A 15476-nucleotide genomic window follows, 5' to 3' on the forward strand; every position below is an offset into this window, starting at 1 on the left:
TTCCACTTCTAGGTATGTACCCAAGAGAAACCTTTGTTTATATACAAGAGGGCACATGTAAAAGAATATTAATAGCAGCACTGTTTACAATAGCAAAAACCTGGAAACAACCCAAATGCCTATCACTGAAAGATGGCATGAATAAACTGGTGTATTCACACAATTAACTATTATATAGCAGTCAAAATCAATGAACTACAGTGACATATGATAATGTGAATAAATCTTATCAATGTAATATTAAGTAAAAAAACTAAGGCCTCAAAGAATAAATACAGCTCAATATCCTTTTTATAAAGTTAAAACACAAAAATTTAAAAAATAATTTCTAGGTATATAAAGTAATACAAAGAAACTATAAAAGGGGAAGCAGTATAATCATAAAGCAGGGACTCAGGATATGGCCATCTGGGGTGAGGGAAAGCAGAAGGATGGGACAGGGGGACACAGGGCTAATGCAGGTTATTATCACATTTATTAACTGACTGCTTTAATTATGTGTAAACCCAGACTTGGGTGTAACTTTTCCCAGAACTTTTACTACACAACTCTCTGAGACTTTTTACAATTTCAGTTCTAGAATTTCCTGATAAAGTGGACTTTCATGTAAATATGCTAAGATCATGTGGCATTAACTTGGGATTATACTGTATGACAAAAATGAAGTTCATACATTTGTAGAAATAGAAGCAAAATCCCAGTGATTAACACTGCCCCTTTCTAAAAAAGTATAACCCTTTAGTAGGAAAATACGAGAAAGTTTGAACAAAGAGTATTTTTTATATAATGGAAGTTGGAAATCATAACTTGGATTTAAAAGCTCCTTCATTTTGTATTTATTTATTTATGATCTTATTTATTTATTTGAGAGAGAGACAGCGAGAGAGGACACCATAAGCAGGGGGAGTGGGAGAGGGAGAAGCAGGCTTCCTGTGGAGCAGGGAGCCCAACATGGGGCTCAATCCCAGGACCCTGGGATCATGACCTGGGCCGAAGGCAGCCACCAAACCACTCAGCCACCCAGGCACCCCTCACTTCACTTTTAATTCACAAAAAAGTTTTCTCAGGTTTGAAAATTCCTGGAAGTTATATATTATTTTTAATAGAGTAACTAGTTTTCCATGGAGCTAACCTAGATATCCCCTTCACAGAGTAGTATTGATTCTATTGCTTTACCAATGCACTAATCCCAACCTCCTTGTTCCCTACTGCCCCAGTTCAGGCCTGAACTTGCAAACTAGTAACCCAAAGGCACATTTAGCCTACAAACTTTTTTTTTTTTTTTTTTGCCTGTGTAATGTTTACAATAAAAAAAATTGTTACCAGTATTTAAAAATGAGAAATTGTACTTAAAAATGCAGACTCCAGCTTCTATTGCAAAATCAGAGTATAAGGCAATTCTAGGCCTATATGCCCATTTGCAACATTCAGTTATAGAAAAGGTGAGACCTTCCTTCTTGGATGAGCTTTCCAGTTCAGAATTTCTGCCATTCTCCTACAACCAGCTCACTTCACTCATTGGCATTACCTGCTTGGCCTCTATAGGGATTTTCAGTCTCCTCTCCTATCCATTCTTCCACTCTTACCTCCAACATGGTACATACCCCATTCCCTTTCCACATTGTCAAAAGTAGTTTTCTAAGCAGGTTTGGTCAAATCACTTCTTGATTTGCATATTCTTAACTTGCTCCTAATTGTTCTAAGGATAAAACCCAAACTCTAGAACGACACTTCATGATCTAGGGTGCCTGCTCAGCAACACCACTCTGTTCCCCACGTCTTTCCAGCTCTTATTACTACTCAGAACCAGTACTTCCCAAACCAGCATGCTTCCTTATGCCCAGGCCAGTTTCCACTTTCTCTTCTCCTGGCTAATTCATACTTATCCTTAAAAACTCTACTCTGACATCAGTTCTCCAGAAAACCTTCCCCAAAAGCCTTTCCCTCCTGCTTTTCCTTTGCGATCTCAAAGCAACCTGTGCTCTTCAGTTTGTGAGCTCTCCATTAAAATACTTGATGTCCTCAAACATCACCGACAGGTGTTAAGCCAGGGTAGGCAGAAGTGCGGTTAACAGTACTTGGATCAAGACCAGCGTCATTCCCCAGTCTAGACTTCTGATCCCGTCTGGCCCCAAGTGCGAAGCGTGACAGGAGCTTGCAAGGCTTCGCACCCCTACGTATTCCAGAGACTAACGTTGACGTTCCCCACCTAGTGTACGCCCGCGAGCACGCAGCCAGGGTCTTCATCCGCCGCGAGCGCGGCCTCGGATTGGACAGGGCAGAGCATGCCGGGAGCGGCCGAGTCTTCGAAGTGCTTGCTGGGAGTTGTAGTTCTTGGAGCCGGAAGTGGGGGTGGCAAGGCTAGAAACCGCAGCTGAGACAGCAATCACCGCGCCTGCTGTCAACCCGGGTGTAGTGCATCACCCAGAGCCCACCCACCGAGGGTGCCTCCTCAGTTCCCTGGGGCTTCGGGAGCCCTGAAGGACGAAGCGGCAGGGAAGCCTCTCTTCAGAGAGGAGGCGACGTCGCAGCCCCGGATGCGTCCAGAGGGCGCGGGAATGGAGCTGGGCGGCTGCGAGGAGCGCTTGCCAGAGGAGAGCAGGTGGGGTGGGAAGGGCCCGGGGAGTCGGGGGCAGATGGATGCACCGAACCACCGGGAGGGTTGGGAGGGCTCGGAGAGCACCGAGAGAAGTGTCGGGCATGATAGACTTTAGGGCGACTGCTTGGGGCGACTTGTTTGGGAAGAAATTGTGAGAGGAGGGACTGGCAGGGCGTGGATAGGACGGACGAGGGAACGGGTTTAATGAGTGTGGGTAGAATATGCTGAGGGCAGGGGGAGCAGGAGAGGAGGTGGCTGTTGAGAGGTGTTTTGGTGAGATTTTACAGGCCGGAGTCCATAGATAGGAGTAGGGCTCAAGGTTGATGGCCCAAGTGAAACTTGGAGGTGACAGCATGTCGGATCAATATTAGGAAGGTTGGTGTTGTAAGAATTTCTGGGCGCAAAGGTTAGGCATTATGACTGGCTTGGAAAGAAGCTTAGGCGGGGACGAATGTGAGGAAGAAGACGAGAAGGAGGGCCTGTGTATGAAAGTGGACGATTGTAATGGCCCATGGTGTGGGGGAGGGGGCTTGCTAATGAAACTAGAAATTGTGTGCGTGCCTCTGTCAGAGTGGCAGGATCTCTCATTTCCTTTTCATCTTCAAGCCCTTCTCTCCTTCCCCACAATGCAATTAAGCAATTTCACATTTATTTATATGCAACTATTGTCATCCAGTTCATACCCTTTAGAAATGGAGGGTTTAGGATTTTAGAAACTGCTTTGACTAAATGGTGACTTAATCTCTGTATAGGTGCTTCGCATATTTAGGGTTTGCTTCAGTGAGAAAATATCAGCAGGGGGAAATTAATGAGATATTGTGCCCAGGTGAAGACCTGGCTGTTTTTAAGTTTGACTATTCTTTTATGTACACTGTTACCATGTGGCCTGCTGTACAAAATGTGGACTGACAAGACTGGGTTCGTGCCTGAGATGTGTGAATGATGCGTTCAGTGAAACTGAACATCTTACTTCCCTTTTCCATGTTTCGGTTTCTGCTTATGTATATTTGGCTATTTATTCTTCCTCCAGATGTCTGTGAAATGCTTCATGTGAAAAGTCCCATATAAATCTTAAACAGGTTTTTGTTCATTTTTCTTTTCCTTTACCAGTTCACGTGGGAGAGCCTGGGTTGGAAATTCAAGCTCACATTTCCTCCCCATCTAGTTGGGTTAGTTATTTATTAAATAAACACTTATCACATGCCAGGCACTGCTTAGGAGCCTTACAAGTATTAATTTATTTACTTCTCATGACAACTGTATGAGACAGGTATTATTATTATTATCCCCATTTAATAGATGAGGAAGCTAAGACATGAACAGGATAAATAATTTGCCAAGTTCCTACAGTGAATCCTGGTGGAACTGGGATTCAAGCCCAGGCAATTTGGCTTCAGAGTCTGCACTTTTAATACTTACTCTATGTTGCCTCTCATGCTAATATACTGGGACAAAGAAATGTATAAGATAATGAATTTTATAGCATTCTTTGCCTATCATTCAGGCCAGTAGGACAGCTCCTTTGCAGGTATATTTTTCTATTATTTTTTCCATGCTTGCCTCTTTTTTTTTTTTTAAAGATTTGTTTATTCACCAGAGAGAAGAGAGCGTGCGTGTGAGCAGGGGGAGGGGCAGAGGGAGAGGGAGGGAATCCCAAGCAGATTCCTTGCCGAGTGTGAAGCCCAACACTAGGCTCAATCACAACCCGAGTTGGTCGCTCAACCGACTGAGCCACTCAGGTGCCCCTCTAATGCTTGCCTCTTAACCAAGCAACTCTAGTCAAAATTTAATTTCTGCAGTGGGACTATCCCCACAAGGGCACTGGTATTGTTGCTATAGCCTGCTCTTTGTTGGTGGCTGGTTAACTCAGAATGTGTTGTTTAATGAGGCTTCATGGCACCAAAGGCCTCCTTAGCTCCAAACAGACAACTCGCATATACATACCTGTGCCTGAGAATTGATGCATTGTGGCTGGGTCATTGCTAACCTAACTTTCTATGGTCAATAAAATACCCAATTCGGAAAAAAATCTTCATGATGAAATGGCATCATTTTTTTAAAAGATTTTATTTACTTATTTGAGAGAGTGAGAGAGAGCATGAGCAGGGAGGAGCAGAGAGAGAGGGACAAGCAAACTGTGCTGAGCATGGAACCCAATGCGGGGCTCAATCCCATGACCCTGATATGACCTGAGCTGAAATCAGGAGTCAGATACTTAACTGACTGAACTACCCAGGCATCTGGAGATGGCATCATTTTTATATATAAAGGATAAACTTATCAGTATATTTTCTGAAAGTGGTTGATGTAGTGAAATGTGCATAAGCTCTATAACCAGATAGACCTGCATTTGAATCCTAATTCTACTACTTAATTTGCCGCATCCATCTGAGTGGAAAAAATAATGCCTTCCTGACTGGTAACTTGTGAGGTTTTGATAAGACAATGTGCATGAAACTCTTCATGGAGTGCTTGGTATGTGCTAAGTGCAAAAAATGTCTACTTGCTGTCTCCTCCCGTTTTCTTGAAATAAGATGGGTATGTGCTTTTCTGGTTGCTGTTCTCAATTGTACAGCTTGTTCTTCCTCCTTCCATGCCTCCTGTGAGTTCAGCACACTGAGGAGGGGGGTGTTAGCCTAGCTTTTCACTTTATCCTTGGAGTGTAGTTATTTCATCGGTTCCCTTAATTTTCATCTAGCTAGTCATCACTCTAGCAAAATGCTATATATACTGCTTAGGCATAATGCTTCTCTTTCTTTAGTTGGGTAGTAAGAGCCAGTTGTTTGGAGGTTGTCTGGTGAAACTACTAAACAATGAAAGGAATGGTTCTTCTAGCATTGCTCTGCCACCCTAGACTGCCTTGGGGTATGCAGTCTGAACTTGGAACCCAGCTATATGCAGTTTTCCTGGTGCAGTGATGCAGAAAGAGTCAAAATTCAAGTATTAAAATACTTCTTAGTGTCTCCAAACTGAGCTCAGTCCATTGGTTAAAACCTTTTCATCTTCTGTTCTCTATCTCAGTTAATAGCATTTTTCACTCAGCAAACCCAGAAGCCTCAAGGTGAAATTTGATACTTTCCTCTTCATTTCCCATATCCAGGCAGTTTCCAGGTCCTATGAATTTTGTTCCTGATTTTTCTCTGGAAGCTTTATTTTTTTCTCCATTTCCAAATATATTTGCTTATATTACTAAAAAATCCAGGGAGTAGTTTTGCTTCAGGCATGGCCAATTGTAGGTACTTAACCAAGAATTTGTCCCTATCCATGGGCTCCTCTTCCCTGTGTGTTGACTTCAGTCTCAGGCAGACTTTTCTACAGGATAGCCCTAAGCAATCCTAACCAAAACAAAACAAAACAAAAACAAAACAAAGCAATCCTAATAGGTATAACAAAAGCAAAAATTCGGAGGCTGGCTATTTTTGGATTGACCTGAGTTATGTTCCCCTTCTTATAATGAGGGTATGGGATATGCTGTTCCGTCAGGCCTAAATTACGTGCCCAACCCTGGATCTTGAGGCAAGGGTATACTTTCTTGGAACTTCATGGACCAGGGTAATTGGCAGAGGGGTGATTCCCCTGTGGAAAAGGAGAGTTCTGTTCCCAAAAGAAAGGGACATGAATTCTGGGCACATATAAACAATAAATTCATCGAGGGCCCTTATTATCTCTCATTGTGGACTATCTCAGTAGCCTCCTAACTGACCTTCCAGTCTGAACTTTGGCCCTCATTCCAAACAGCCTCCACATAGCCACCACCTTAAGCAAAGTTACTATAGTATTTTGTGCAGAAATGTTTAGTATTTTCTTACAGAAACATAGAAAATGGTTAAAACTCGTCCCTGACATTTAATCTGTACTTTAATCCCTACGAAGTTCCCGGTTACAAAACCGTGGCATTCACTCACTCTTTTTTTTTTTTTTTTTTAAAGATTTTATTTTATTTATTTGACAGAGAGAGAGATAGCGAGAGCAGGAACACAAGCAGGGGGAGTGGGAGAGGGAGAAGCAGGCTTCCTGCCAAACAGGGAGCCCGATGTGGGACTCAATCCCAGGACCCTGGGATCATGACCTGAGCCGAAGGCAGACGCCCAATGACTGAGCCACCCAGGCGCCCGCATTCACTCACTCTTACATGTTCTTCCTCACCACTCTCATTCTTGCTTCTCCACATTCCCTGCAGTCCCTCCTCCTTCGCCTGGAAGGCTATTAGTCATCTTTTAAATAACGCTCCTTTAGAAGGCATCCCTGACCTGCCCTTTTCCATCTCTCTTTGTAACACTTCTCTCTGCATAGCATAGTTATGTAAGTGTCCATTTCCCCCATTTCATTCTGAATACCTTGAGAGATGGGGACTCTTCCTCTTTCACCACCATAAGCCCAGTGCCTAACATAATCGACATTCAGTGAGTATTTATTCAAGGAATGGAGACCTTAACAGTTTGGTCATGCCTCTTATAGTTGGGCAGGTGCCAGTGGTACTGTTGCCTTTGGAAGGGCCTCTTTTTTCCCTTTCTCCCTATTCATTTTCACTTTTTTACATTTATCTTCATTTTCTATTTTCTTCCTTTTCTTTCTCTTTTTTCTTTGACCAAGGTAGGGGTTGACAGTTTATATAGAACTAGTCGTAAAGCAGGAGGATCAAATAATATTTGAGCAATCCATACTGCTAATCCAGTTGTTAGTACACCTACCCTCATTGCCCATTGCCCCCTCACCCCGCAACATACTCTTGAAGCTTTGTGAGGGGGGAATGCTATTGTCAGAACCCAGGAAAGAGAGGCCTATCAGCAGACAGCAGGGACCCTAAGCTGAAGCTTTTCCCAGTATCTATCCTCCCCACAGCTGTTCGCCTTTTTTTTTTTTTTTAAAGATTTATGCATTTATTTTATAGAGAGAGAGAGCACAAGCAGGCTGGGGGAGGGGCAAAGGGAGAAAGAGAATCCTGAAGCAGACGCCACGCTAAGTGCGGAGGCTGACATGGGGCTTGATCCCAGAACCCTGAGATCATGACCTGAGCCAAAAACAGGAGTCGGCTGGTTAACTGACTGCACCACCTTGGCACCCCTGTTCTGTTTTTTATAGCTGCTTTATCACTTCTTTTATTAAATGAAGTCTTTTTGTGTGTGTTTCGTAATCTTTCCTCCCTAAATTTTACCAACCTACCTGAGTGGTTATAGACCAGCTCTGTCCAACATAATAGCTACTAGCCACATGTGGCGATTTAAGTTTAAATTAATTAAAATTAGATAAAATTTAAAATTTCAGTTCTTTAGTCACACTAACCAGATTTCAAGTGCTTAATGGCTACTGGGGCTAGTGGCTGCCATAATGGACAGCACACATATAGAACATTTCCAGCATCATAGAAAGTTGAATTGAACAGTGCTGTTATAGATTTAATTCTGAGTTTTTCAGAAACAACTAGGTCATGCTTACATGTTTTTAGTTCCTTTGCATCAGGCTCACTTGAAGTTTAACCCACACTTGATTGAGAGGAGAGAAGATTATTAAAGGAAATCATAAATTATTAGTAACTAAATAGGGACTTGACAAACTTCTCAAAATTTATGGGGCCATGAAATTCACAGAAATTCTGCTAGATAGTAGGAGTAAAGAGATGATTGATTTTTTTTTTTTACTAGAAAATAGCAGAATCCCATAATTTCTAAAAGATTCTAAGACAGTCTCCCTATGAGCTTTCTCACTTGGATGCTTTTGCGAAGAAAGCATTAAGAGCCATAATGTCATTCCCTCTCCACCCCCTTCAATGCCATGACTTTATTTTTGCCTCTTCAAGAGTCCTTTGAGAGTTTTAAATTTTTTAAGTTTTTTTTTTTTCCTATTTGTTCTACTTTTGTTATTTGCTCACTGTCTTAATTGCTTTCTGGCCAGAGAATATGCTTGTACTTCTTCTGATTTGGAGGACTTTGGAGACTTTTTTTATTGTGTGTACCTTAGTACAAGGCTAGTTTTTGTGAATGTCCTATGCTTAAAAAAAAGTGTTCTTCAGGATGTAGCTTTCTAGATTTAAAGAACAACTTATTATATATAATATTATTCAGCTCTTCTAATCACTCTTTCACTTTTGGTTTTATGATCTGAAAATTAATCTCCCGTTACCTTTGTTTTTTTTTTTGTTTTGTTTTCATTTTTCATTTTTTTAAGATTTTATTTTTAAGTAATCTCTATATCCAAGGTGGAACTTGAACCCACAACCCTGAGATCAAGAATCTCATGCTCCACCGACTGAGCCAGCCAGGTGTCCCTCAATTTTCTTTTTATATTTTCTGCAGTTTTTGTTTCATGTGTATGTTTTGTTTTATATATATATATATAAAACATATATTATGTAAATATATGTATATAGTATATATATCTAAGATTTATTTATTTTAGAGAGAGAGAGAGTGTGAGTGCACAGGATTGGGAGGGGCAGAGGGGGAGAGAGAGAGAGAATCTCAAGTCGACTCCTTGCTGAGCGTAGAACCCAACTTGGGGCTGGATATCATGACCCTGAGATCATGACCTGAGTCGAAATCAAGAGTCGGCTGCATTACTGACTGAGCCACCCAGGACTTGTTTTATATATTTTGAGGCCATGTTATTAGATACATAAAATTAGTGAGAGCTACATCTTCATTATGGCTTCTTTGTCTTTTTAAATGATTCTTGCCTTGAATGCAACCTTGATGTAATATCATAATTTCTGCTTACCTTTTTGCTTGATTGACTGTTTTATTTTATTATTTTTTATTTCTTAAAGATTTTATTTATTTATTTGAGAGAGAGAGAGAGAGAGAGAAACAGCATGAGAGGGGAGAGGGTCAGAGGGAGAGGCAGGCTCCCTGATGAGCTGGGAGCCAGATGCGGGACTCGATCCCAGGACTCTGGGATCATGACCTGAGCTGAAGGCAGTTGCTTAACCAACTGAGCCACCCAGCCACCCTGGCTATTTTGTTTTAAATAATTGAGTTTATTTCATTGACTTTTATTTTTATTTCATATCTGTTTTATCTTAATTCTGTCATCTTTTAAAAATGATTTTTTATAATGTTCTTTTGCTTTTTCTTTGCCTTGGCAATATTTAAGATAATCTAGTTTTAGTTGTAATGATGATTAGCTTTTACTTTAAAATAGTATCCCTAAAACTGGAGGCAACTGAAGCATTGTCTTTCCTCCTGTGCCTTTGCTCTTGAAGGGATGGTGTGTGCCTCCTTTACCTTGCTTGTAAAGCATTCTTCTACCCAGACAACATAAGATGTGACTGTCAGGTAGTGAGATTGGCTTTCTTCAGTGACTCAGGAAATTAACCTTATTGTTTTGCAATAAAACCTTCTATGTTTCTACCATCCCATTAAGTAAGCAGATTTGAGTCTCTCTTATATACAAGGTATCTCCAAATCTGAGGAAGTCTTCCTAGCTTTCCTGCTAGAGTACCCTGAGCATGATCAGGCCTTGGAATCTGTGCTTACTAAGAGGCAATTTGACCCTGGTTTAAAATCAGTTGAGATGGGGCACCTGGGTGGCTCAGTCGTTAAGCATCTGCCTTCAGCTCAGGTCATGATCCCAGGGTCCTGGGATCGAGTCCCACATCGGGCTCCCTGCTGGGCGGGAAGTCTGCTTCTCCCTTTCCCACTCCCCCTGCTTGTGTTCCTGCTCTCGCTATCTCTCTCTGTGTCAAATAAATAAATAAAATCTTAAAAAAAATAAAATCAGTTGAGATATTCTTTAGATGCAGAGCACAGTGACAAGTCTTAATTTGTGTTGCAGACTGTCCAATCCTAGATAGTTTTTGGCAGATTTTTCTCTGAGGCGGAATGGGTAAGAAGGCTTTATTCAGGTACCCCTTATGATGTAGTTGGAGTTATTATATTTGTGCAATGGAAATTCAAAGAGGGAAAAGGACAGAGAAAAGAGAAGGAATGTCTTTATCTACCCTTTGATGGTGCTTTCTATAGATTATCAATTACACTGAGAGAACTGAAGCTTAAAGAATTTAAATGGCTTACCCAAGGATGCATAGCTAGTTTGTGGAGAGCTAGGATTCAAATTCAGGTTGGCCTGATTATGAACCTTGTTCTCTTTCTGCTGCATGACATTTTCTCTCTCCTTCTTATCACAGCACCTAAGAAATAGAAAAGACATAGTCTCTGTCCTTAAGGAAACAAACCACATAAAATACAATAATAAATAGCAATTTTTTAAAGGATCATCAGGAGGAATGGTATATTGACAGCACATATTATGGGGTTTCTAACAAAGGAGTTATAGCTGGTCAGGTTATTTAGAACTTCTTAGGAGAACGTTGAACTAGAGCTGAACCTGAATCCCTGAATGAGACAAGAAGCGTTCTAAGTGGAAATGTCTGCATAAATAAAACCATGGAAGTAGGTATGAGGTTGTCATGTTTATAATAGAGTGTGGTAGGGAGAGAGACTATTTTCTTTTTTTTTTTTTTTCTAAAGATTTTATTTATTTATATGACAGAGAGAGACATAGCAAGAGAGGGAACACAAGCAGGGGGAATGGGAGAGGGGGAAGCAGGCTTCCTGCCGAGCAGGGAGCCCGATGCGGGGCTCCATCCCAGGACCCTGGGATCATGACCTGAGCCAAAGGCAGCCGCTCAACGACTGAGCCACCCAGGTGCCCCAGAAGAGAGACTATTTTCAAATTGCGGAGTACTGAGCGGGAAAGTTGGTATTTAGATTGGGGCTACATGATGGTGACTTTTTGAACTCCATACCAAGGAGTTTCTACATCATCAGTGGTTAGGTTTCTGACATAAGGGATTTTCCTTTTGGTAAATCTGCTCATTGTTGAAATTCAGTAAATTTGATATCATTCAAATGTAGTGTGATTGGTGAGGCATTTGTTGAATAGATTTGAAGTTACAGGCATGCCTAGGAGTACTACTTATTCGCCCCCAGACATTAAGATTCTGCTGTCAGCCATTAAAGAGATGGGACTAGCCAATGGTTAGGTTCTCCTAGGTGCCCTGGAGCTGAGAGACTATAGTAAAGTCAAGCATGTTTTTCCTATAAGCATTATTTACTTAAAAACATCATAAATATTTAACTGCATACTTTATTAGTTAAATACTATATAATTAAAACCAGAAAATATGGAGCCAGATAAGAAGAAAATTAAACAAATTAAATGTGGTAATCTCTTGTTACTTAAATGTTACTATTAATTATTTCACTTAACTATGTTTTCCTCCACTTTAAAGAAGGAACCTATCACTTCTTTTCAGGGAGTGCCTTTTGGTATTAAAAGTCCCAGGTGTTTACGTGACCACAATCTTTCAGCATAAGATGTCCTTGACACTTTGGGATTTAAAAAATCCTTGATGGTACTTTCCAGCCTCTTGTTTGCTAACTTTGTTCAGATTCTTGATCTTTCATTAATTGCTAGAACTGTTTAGGAAGGGCTAAACAGGGATGCCTGGGTGGCTCAGTCGGTTGAGCATCTGCCTTCAGCTCAGGTCATGATCCCAGGGTCCTGGGATCGAGTCCTGTATCAGGCTCCATGCTTGGCAGGGAGCCTGCTTCTCCCTTTGCCTGCCACTCTGCCTACTTGTGTGTGCCCTCTCTCTCTCTGACAAATAAATAAATAAAATCTTTAAAAATAAAAAAAAACTTGAAAAAAGGAAGGGCTAAATAGTTTCTCTCCTCTATATTTCCCTCACAGAACCAGAGGTAACCATTATTACATATCTCCATTTCTCTCAGTATTTTTATGTTGAGATCATAAATACAATTTTATATTCTGCCTTTTGTACTTTAATATATCATTAACCTTGGAAACTTTTCCTAATCAAAGATTTTAATGGTTTCATGATATTCCATCATTTAGGTATCACATACCTTCACATTTCAGAGATCAAATCATAATCTGACTTGGGACAACCTGACCTTCAGTCTTGATTTCAGGTAGATACCACAGTTCATTGCAGATAAATGGCACACTGTGGAGGGGGTATGCCAATGAGTTGAAGCTATTTCCTTGTCCTTCCTAAAAAGGGCACTGGCGATCCAAGATATGCTAATATGTGTTTCTTGGATTGACTCTCACTTTATAATTGCTTATTATGTATTTATTATTTGTCATATATTTCACTTATTTTTAGTGATTATGTGTTAGTTATATGGCATAGCACCTTTTATTTTATTTGTTTTTTATGTTTTTATTTAAATTCCAGTTACATAGTGTAATATTAGTTTCAGGTGTACAATATAGTGATTAGACACTTCCATATATCACCTGGGGCATAGCACTGTTTAAAAAAAATAGTATTTGTGTAGCACCTGGGTGGCTCGGTTGGTTAAGCGTCCAACTCTTGATTATGGCTCAGGTCATGATCTTAGGGTCATGACATCCAGCCCCACAACAACTCTACGCTGGGTGTAGAGACTGCTTAGGATTCTCTCTCCCTCTCCCTCTGTACCTCCCCTCCCCTTGCATGTGCATGCACTCTCTTTCTCTCTCTGAAATAAAAAATACATAAATAACGTTTGCTTGTAACTTTTCTGTTTTCACCTTGAGTATCACTTTTTTTTTTTTTTAATTCCAGTGTAGTTAACATACAGTGTTATATTAGTTCCAGGAATACAATATAGTGATTGAACAATTCTATATGTTACTCAGTGCTCATCATGATAAGTGCATTCTTAATCCCCTTCACCTATTTCACCCATTCCCTCCACTCACCTCCCCTCTGGTAACCATTAGTTTGTTCTCAGTTAAGAGTCTGTTTTTTTGATTTGTCTCTTTTTGTCGTTGTTTGTTTTGTTTCTCAGATTCCACATACGAGTGAAATCATGTGGTATTTGTCTTTCTCTGCCTGACTTATTTCACTTAGTGTTATACTCTCTAGATCCATCCATGTTATCACAAATGGCAAGATTTTATTTTTTTGTATGGCTAAGTAATATTCCATTGTGTGTGTATATAACCACATCTTCTTTATCCATTCATCTGTCAATGGACACTTGGGCTGCTTCCATAATTTGGCTATTGTAGATAATGCTGCAATAAACATAGGGTTGCATATATCTTTTCAAATCAGTGTTTTCATATTACCCAAAGAATATGGGTAGTGGAATTACTGGATCATATGGTAATTCTATTTTTAATTTTTTGAGGAACCTCCATACTGTTTTCTACAGTGGCTGCACTACTTTTCATTCCTACCAACAGTGCAAGAGGGTTCCTTTTTCTTCCACACCTTCACCAACACTTGTTGTTTCTTGTATTTTTGATTTTAGCCATTCTGGCAGGTGTAGAATAATATCTCATTGGGGTTTTGATTTGCATTTCCCTCATGATGAGTCATGTTGACCATCTTTTCATGTGTCTGTTGGCCGTCTGTATGTCTTCTTTGGAGAAATGTTCATGTCTTGTGCCCATTTTTTAATTGGATTATTTATTTTTTTGATGTTGAATTTTGTAAGTTCTTTTTTTTTTTTTAAAGATTTTATTTATTTATTTGAGAGAGAGAGAATGAGAGAGAGCGAGTACATGAGAGGGGGGAGGGTCAGAGGGAGAAGCAGACTCCCTGCCGAGCAGGGAGCCCGATGCGGGACTCGATCCAGGGACTCCAGGATCATGACCTGAGCCGAAGGCAGTCGCTTAACCAACTGAGCCACCCAGGCGCCCTTGTAAGTTCTTTATATATTTTGGATACTAACCCTTTATCAGATATGTCATTTGTGAATATTGTCTCCCATTCTATAGATTGTCTTTTAGTTCTGTTGATGGTTTCCTTTGCTGTGCAGAAGCTTTTTATTTTGATGTAGTCCCAATAGTTTATTTTTGCTTTTGTTTCCCTTGCCTCAGGATACATATTTAGAAAAAATATTGCTACAGCTGATGTCAGAGAATTACTGCCTGTGCTCTCTTCTAGGATTTTTATGGTTTCAGGTCTCAAATTTAGGTCCTTAATCCATTTTGAGTTTATTTTGTGTGTATGTAAAGTGGTCTAGTTTCATTCTTTTTCATGTAGCTGTCCAGTTTTCACAACACCATTGTTTGAAGAGACTTTTTCCAATTACATCTTCTTGCCTCCTTTGTCAAAGATTAATTGACCATATAATTGTGGGTTTATTTCTGGGCTATTATTCTGTTTTTGTGCCTGTACCATATTGTTTTGATTACTACAGCTTTGTAGTATATCTTGAAATCTGGGATTGTGGTACTTCCAGTTTTATTCTTCTTTTTCAAGATTGCTTTGGCTATTTGGGGTCTTTTGTGTTTACATGCAATTTTTAGGATTATTTGTTTTAGTTCTGTGAAGAATGCTGTTTATACTTTGCTAGGGATTGCATTAAATTTGTAGATGCTCTGGGTAGTATGGACATTTTAACAGTAGTTGTTCTTCCAATCCATGAGCATGGAATGTCTTTCCGTTTGTTTGTGTTGTCTTCAATTTCTTTCATCAATGTTTTATAGTTTTCAGAATACACGTCTTTCACCTACTTGGTTAAGTTTATTCCTACGTATTTTATTATTTTGTTTTAATTATAAATAGGATTGTTTTCTTAATTTCTCTTCCTGCTACTTCATTATTAGTGTATAGAAATGCAATGAATTTCTGTATATTGATTTTGTATCCTGTGATCTTACTGAATTCATTTATCACTTCTAATAGTATTTTGGTGGAATCTTTAAGGGTTTTCTATAAATAGTATCATGTCATCTGCAAATAAAGAACCAATTTGGATGCTTTTATTTCTTTTTGTTGTCTGATTGCTGTGGCCAGGACTTGCAGTACTATGAATAGAAGCAATGAGAGTGGACATCTTGTCTTGTTCCTGATCTTAGGGGAAAAACTCTACACTAAGTATGATGTTCATTGTGGGTTTTTCATATATGACCT

General features: G+C 39.9%; 1 protein-coding gene across 10 annotated transcripts in view; it reads left to right on the forward strand.

Annotated features, from left to right (window-relative positions):
* Positions 1-2323: 2323 nt before the first annotated feature.
* The window catches only part of RUBCN (rubicon autophagy regulator), a 68545-nt gene continuing 55392 nt past the window's right edge, over positions 2324-15476 (forward strand). For all 10 annotated transcript variants that reach the window (XM_064574481.1, XM_064574679.1, XM_064574518.1 and 7 more), the window contains exon 1: positions 2324-2602. In XM_064574481.1, coding sequence (XP_064430551.1) covers positions 2538-2602 — 65 coding nt within the window. In that variant the 5' untranslated portion in view covers positions 2324-2537. The remainder of the gene's footprint in view (positions 2603-15476) is intronic.

Source organism: Mirounga angustirostris, unplaced genomic scaffold (assembly GCF_029215605.1).
Source record: "Mirounga angustirostris isolate CCGP_5_RB_7025 unplaced genomic scaffold, mMirAng1.0.hap1 SCAF_1, whole genome shotgun sequence".
Taxonomy (NCBI): Eukaryota; Metazoa; Chordata; class Mammalia; order Carnivora; family Phocidae; genus Mirounga; species Mirounga angustirostris.